General features: G+C 46.4%; 1 protein-coding gene across 1 annotated transcript; it reads right to left on the bottom strand.

Moving 5' to 3' along the window:
- Positions 1–285: 285 nt before the first annotated feature.
- Pigm (phosphatidylinositol glycan anchor biosynthesis class M) lies at positions 286–4208 on the bottom strand. The gene has a single exon (XM_075989175.1). The coding sequence runs from the start codon at positions 4047–4049 to the stop codon at positions 2778–2780; it is 1272 nt and encodes a 423-aa protein (XP_075845290.1). The 5' UTR covers positions 4050–4208; the 3' UTR covers positions 286–2777.
- Between the last annotated feature and the right edge of the window lie 2299 nt (positions 4209–6507).

Genomic DNA, 6507 nt, shown 5'->3' with positions numbered 1-6507 from the left:
TTTTAGGCACTAGGGTGTGTCCTAGAAGGGCACTGAAAAAACCTCTTCTCCTCCTCTTCCTCTTCTGCACCCACACTGAGGTGAATAATTTGCTTCTAGCATGTGCTCCCTGCCACAATATGCTGCCTCCTTACAGGCCTGAAGCAACAGGGCCAACCAACCTCAAACCGAAACTTCTAAATCCATGGCCCCAAATAAACCTTTTCTTTCGACAAGTTGAGTCATTTGCTACAGTGACGTAAAGATAATGCAGGGAATATAAGAACAAGAGAATTATGCAGAAAATAAGCCAAAGAGCCATACAATTTTAAGGTATTACTCAAGGACTAATCGGGAAACAACAGGTATCAGTGAAAAGTAGCCAAAGCAATCAACAGCTCAGTGTGAAAAGGTACCTGCTGACAGGCCTGACAACCCAAGTCTGATCCCAGGGCCAGCAGTGGAAAGAGGACAGTCGCCTAGCACAAGTTTTCCTCTGCCGTCTCAGGTGCATCTGACCTCCATACGCAGGCCATGGTATTTGTGCCTCTTCCCCAAATAAAAAGTTTAAAAGTTGCAATGCAAAAGTAAAATCCAAGAGACCGGATCAAACCATTTCTCCATTTAACTTTTAACTATTTTGCACCAGGGAGCTCGAGAGTTGGTTTAGTGGTTAGGAGCACTGGCTGCTCTTCCAGAAGACTCCCACATGGTGGCTATCACCAGCTCTGACTCTAGTTCTAGGAAATCAATGCCCTTTTCTGGGATCTTTGGGCACAAGGAATGCGCATGGTGCACAGACATACACGCAAAACACCCATACACATAGAACAAGTAATAAAAAATAAGTGTTTGCAGCAGATAAACTGCAAAATATCTAAAGAAACACTTGCATTTCCTTGATAAAGAATCTCTGAGCCAGGCACAGTGTCACAGGACTGTGATCTCAGCTCTTGGGAGGTAGCAGTGTGAGGGAGGATCAGGAGTTCGAGGTTACTTTGGCCTATGAAGTCAGTCTGAGGCCAGCCTGGACTAACACTGTCTAACGCTCAGGAGTTCGAGGTTACCTTGGCCTATGAAGTCAGTCTGAGGCCAGCCTGGACTAAGACTGTCTAACGACAAAAGTCAGGCCTCTACAAACACACGAACTACACTTTCCTTCTGCAAAGCTTTCACTTTACAAATCCCCTTGGAGTTGGTACATAGCTCAGTGGGAGTGCGTGCCTAGAATGCTTGAGGCCCAGCTTTCAAGCCCCATAATAATATTAAAAAGTTCATGTGCTGGAATTGGAAAGGCCACTACTTAAACTGTCTTAAACAATGAGTGTTAAGTAATGAGCTAGCGAGGCATATGGAATTGACGTTATAGGAAAAGTCATGTTTTCTACAACTGACTGCTTTCCTACACACAGACAGCCACAGAAAAGCCACCTATTCCTCTAAGAGCAAATCCCAAAAGAAATCCAGCAAAGAAATGCTGCCAGTAATAGAACTTCTAATTATGACCTGCCTATAAATATTTTACCCTCAAATGCTTTTTAGGCTTGCCTTGACATAACAACTTTTCTGGAGGAGTATTTGTTTTCAGAAATTCGTTGTGTTTTTAAGTCTGGAAAACAATTTACTGGTTTTCTTAAATCATGATCACAAAATCATACTATCTGCTGCTAGATCTTTGAACGTTAGGAAGCCTCAGCTTAGATGGGCTCTAGCTTTTCTAACAATATTTTTGGATGCTTGTTCATACAGCTGAGAAAGTACTTTCCCCCAGGTAATGTCACAGTGGTAAGAGAAAGCACCTGCCCAGCAAGGCTGCATCTCTGCACCTGCCCAGCAAAGCTGGTTTCTGCACTTCCTCACATCCCTGGGTAACTCTTCTTTAGTCCAGACCAGTGAGCCCTCAGGATGCAAACCAGCTTTCCAGGAGTCTCCTTCCTTCCCATCGTGGAATTTTCAGAGGGTAGGACCTAAGCTGGGCAATGCCTTATCTATCAACAGTGTAACGATTTAGGTGGTAAGACCAGAAGAGAGCAAAGGAGCTTTCACCCAAAACTTTAGGTTTTATCACCTAAAGTCTACTAATTTTACAACAGACAATACTCAGCTTAAATTCTAGGTGGAAATCTTTTTAGCAATTAGAAAAAGGATAACCATATAAATATTATAATAGTGTTCAACTTCTTTTTTGAAAACTCAGGTCTAAAAACGGAAGAGTTTAAATTTAATCTTTTGGTATAAAACGAATACCAACGGTACTAATGCTGAAAAACTAAATTACAAAACAAATACATGATCACAATTTAAATTCTTTGGATTGTTTATCTCTAAGCCCCAATACAAAAATTTCAAACTTTCCTGACCACACATGGTGGTGTTAATATTTTATATGTAAAAATGTTGTACTTTGGGAACTCTGTAAATGTTCACAGCTGTCACCACGGCAGAAAGGAAAGGGGGGGCTGAAGGGACAACAGTGGCCCAGTGGGACAGGAACAAACACTGCTAGGGACCTTATGTCGACTTTTCTACTGTTCAAAAACATGTGAGCATCTTCCAGCTTCATCGGCTTTCCGACTGTCAGACAAGGACCTTTACTTCTCTCAAGCAGATGAGACTTGGACCTCAATTATTGGGTCCCCTTTACATAGAAGGCCAACACTGGTTTTCATTTCTATTGGAACGAGGGAACGTTCACTAGAGTCCTCAGAATGTTCAGGGAGGAAAAACCTGCAAAGCTTTCCCAGTCCATACAGAATGATCAGAATGTAACAGAAGCTGCAGAAGATCCAGAACGCGCGTCAGTCATATTTGATCCTCTCTATCAGGCGTTCCTCCTTGTAATGGGAAATAATCTGAATCAGGATGGAACAGTTGATCAGAAGAAAGAACAAACCCGCTAACCAAATAAACAGGAAGGTGTTCTTGCCTTGGAACTCTAGCACATACGCGGGAGTCAGCCACAAGGCCTGTCCTATAAACCACAACATCAAGAGGACTACGGCTCTTCTCCAAGGGATCCTCACCAGTGGCATCACCAGAGGCAGAAGGCAGAGGTACCAAAGGAAGTACTGAGAGGTGCAAACTTTGTTAAAAGTCACAAAGATGGATGTGTGAAGAAAACAACAGAAGTCCAGATCTCTGTAATAGGCGAAGGACACGGCTGAAAGCAGGATGAACTGAGGCAGGAACGCGGCGATGCCCAGGGTGAAACTCCACTTGCTCTCTGCCGTCAAGTACAGCATATAGAAGTAGGGTGAAAAGTTGTGGCGGATGTCCCTCCTGGTCAGATGATAGAGGTAGGTGTGCTCCAAAAACTCCCAACCGTATTTATAGTAAAAACCGAAGTTCAGGGCAAAAAACGTGAGTCCCGCCACCGCGACAAAGACCAGCACCGCCCAGCTACACAGCCTCCTCAGGAAGTCGTACAGACGAGCCTGGAACGAGTAGCGGGCTTGCCGGAGACTCTCGTCGCTTTCGCGCTCGGGCCGCAAGTGGAGCGCTATGGGGAGGATGTAGGTGACCGGATACATCTTCATGTGCACCGCGAAGCCATAGAACACCGCGGCACACGCGATCAGCCGCTTCTCTATTAAGTACAGGGCCGTGAGCACCAGGGAGGCCACGATGGAGTCGGCGTTGCCCCGGCTCGACACCGCCATGGGTAAGGGGTTAAGCAGCCAGAAGACGCAGTAGCCACAGGCCTGGCGGCGCCCCAGCCCCTTGAGCAGCAGCAGGCGGTATAAGAGGAAGGCGGTGAGGAGATCGCAGCTGATGAAGAGAAACTTGCCGAAGAGCTCGGTGAGGTAGATGTTGGGAGTGAGCAGCCAACTCAGGAGCGGCGTGTAGCGATACGTCGCCCTCAGGTAAGGCGAGCGCCCTTCCGTGACGAAACGCGCGGCGTCCGTGAACACATGGTAGTCGATGTCGGTGTATCGCACCAGCAGAGTCCGGTCCTGGAAGACACCGTAGAAAACCAGGGCGACCCGGGCCAGGAAGGCCACAGCGAACACACCGGCGGGGGGCACCCGCAGGTTCAGGAACCGTTCCCCCCAGTGCCTGGTGTAGCTCATGGTCTGGCTGCGGCCCGGCGGCCCGGCAGCCCGGCCCGGGCCCCACGCTGCGCCGCCGGCTTTCTAACCGTCCTCCTGCTTCCCGCACTCGGCCTCCCGGAGCATCTCCTCCGCCGACTGCAAACAGAAACAACCCGGGAGCGAGCACTTCCGGCACGTCGTCCCGCCCCCGCGCTACTTCCGGCCTCGAGCGACTTCTCCGTGGTCCCCCCCCCGACCCCCCCCCCCCGCTGAACAATTCCCTTCCTCGGGATTGGCTGCCTAGCTTCCCCTAGCTTCCTCCGGCGGAGGCGGGATTTCCGGTCCCCCATTGGCCACTCTTTTGCTGCCCGGAAAGCCCGGAGTGGCTGAGCTCTTGCGGAGCTGGGTGAGTTTTGTTTTTAGTAACCGGTGCCGCCGCGCTCCCGACTCTCGGCAAAGAGTGAGCTGGGACCTGCTGCCTACATCCCTCAGGACTGACTTGGAGGACCGAGAGTGAAAAATGTAGATGGAAAGAAAATAAACCTAAAATAGTTCTCATTTTTGACCTCTGTTAGGAATTTTCCTACCAGAATCCGTCTGTGCGGTCGCCCCTGGAGTGCCCTTACTCCCGTTCTTTTCAGGCATCTTTCACCTAAGTCAGAATCTGCCCTCTCCCCACCCCGTTCCACCCCACTAGTTTCTTGCGAAGGACTCTAACTCTTTTTTCTGGTTACTGCACTTAGAATCGACTTAAGAACTTCATACTTTTAGAATATTTCCAGTTTCAACTAAATTGTAGGATCCTTGGGAGTAGAAAGTGTTTATTTCTTTGTACGTTCCTGTAATGTAGCACAGTCTCAGACACATGGTAACTGACCCGGGCTGGCTGACTTGATCTTACAAACTGAGCCTGCTCCTCGGGAAAGTTTGGTGATTAGTATAGAGGTGGCTCCAGTCAGTCTGGACATGCAGCTCTCATCCTACGCTTCCCATTCATCCTTTGAACGAGCCATACTAACCTCATATTTTGATGCTTCTAACCTTTAATATGCTTTGATGTAAGTATACGTTGTAGATTAATAACTACTTCTAGTCATTTTTCACCATGCACTGATCATATATACGGTGATGACACATTATCATTCAAATAACAGCCGTTATGATTCATAATAGTTGTTAAGGACTAATTTACAATTATCAGACATGCTAACTACTTTTTAATGTAAAGTAGATGTTCTTATTGTTACCAGTGAGGAAAATCAGAGTTTACATAGAGTAAATAAGCCACACAGCTGAGTAGCAGCAGAACTGGAATTGAAAGTAGGTCTGTCTGACCCAACATATTTTAATTGCTGCATGATGAACGTACAAATAAAATGCCGATTTGGAATTCTGGTTTTGCTCTGTGTTTTGTCTTAATCTCACCTTGAGAGCTTTCTGATAACCTCTCTCCTTGCTGCGCTTTTTATCCCTGGTTTGCTATTTTCCTTTGGGAGTTATAGGAAAGTGAAGCTCAGTCTCAGTAGAGGATGTAAGAGTAGTGTCTAAAGATTCAGTAAGGGTTCCTCTGGGTTGGTTGTCTTAGGTATTTTGGCCAAAGGCCTCAGCTAATTCTCCTCTATAGCTGGCCTAAAAATAGGAGAGACATCGAATTCAGAAGAAAAGGTAACAACTAATCAAAAGGAACAGCCTGTTTGGAGTCGAATGAATGAGAGGCAGAAAACGGCAGAACTCTTGAACAGATCTCACTCCCTGCCGTTAGTGTCCAACCTGTGGAGTGTTTTCCACAGGTGTTGTGTTTTGGAATATGTTAGTGACCTGTTTTGTATTAACACATGCTAAATGTTTCACCCTTGGTATCTGTATTTGTTTTGTACCACTTGTTTCTCGCAAGTGTGTAAGAACTACAGATTTGGGATCTGGTTATTTCATATGTCTGTGACATTTATTGTCTCTTATGACTCACTTGTCTGTTTATTAATGATGAGAGATCCAGTTTTCCCTCTCCCCTTTGTCCTTCCATCTCAAAGACTGAGAGTCAGTGAGTATAACTTGTTGCTTCTTGCCTGCCTATTGGGGGTTGGATATTGACCACAATCTTCTCAGGCTCATGCTAGGTAAGAATAGGTGAGAAATCAATGACTTCAAGACTTGGGGACAGAAATGCCTCCTACTTAAAATGGGCTTCCATGCCCTTTCCATGTGTAAGGAAAACATCCAAAAAGTATTTCCGAGTGTGAAAGAAAAGCAATGGACTCAAATATCACCATCTAAAAGGGACAGTGTCCCAGATCCAGACCAATTTGACCCCTGGCATTAGCTGAGCCAGATTTCAGATTCCTGAGTCTTAGTATTTAGTAAGTCTTGCCCTTTAAGAACTGGAATTTCAGGCTAGACAAATAGCTCAGTGGTTAAGTGCACTGGATGCTCCTCTAGATGACTCCAGTTCCATTCCCAGCATCCACATGGCAGCTCACAATTGTCTGTAACCCTGGTT

Source organism: Microtus pennsylvanicus, chromosome 10 (assembly GCF_037038515.1).
Source record: "Microtus pennsylvanicus isolate mMicPen1 chromosome 10, mMicPen1.hap1, whole genome shotgun sequence".
Classification (NCBI taxonomy): Eukaryota; Metazoa; Chordata; class Mammalia; order Rodentia; family Cricetidae; genus Microtus; species Microtus pennsylvanicus.
This window is presented reverse-complemented; position numbering and strand designations above follow the sequence as displayed.

What these genes read in the sequence shown, in the direction of transcription:
- Pigm (XM_075989175.1), bottom strand. Translation starts at nt 4,049, where the DNA reads ATGAGCTACACCAGGCACTGGGGGGAACGGTTCCTGAACCTGCGGGTG.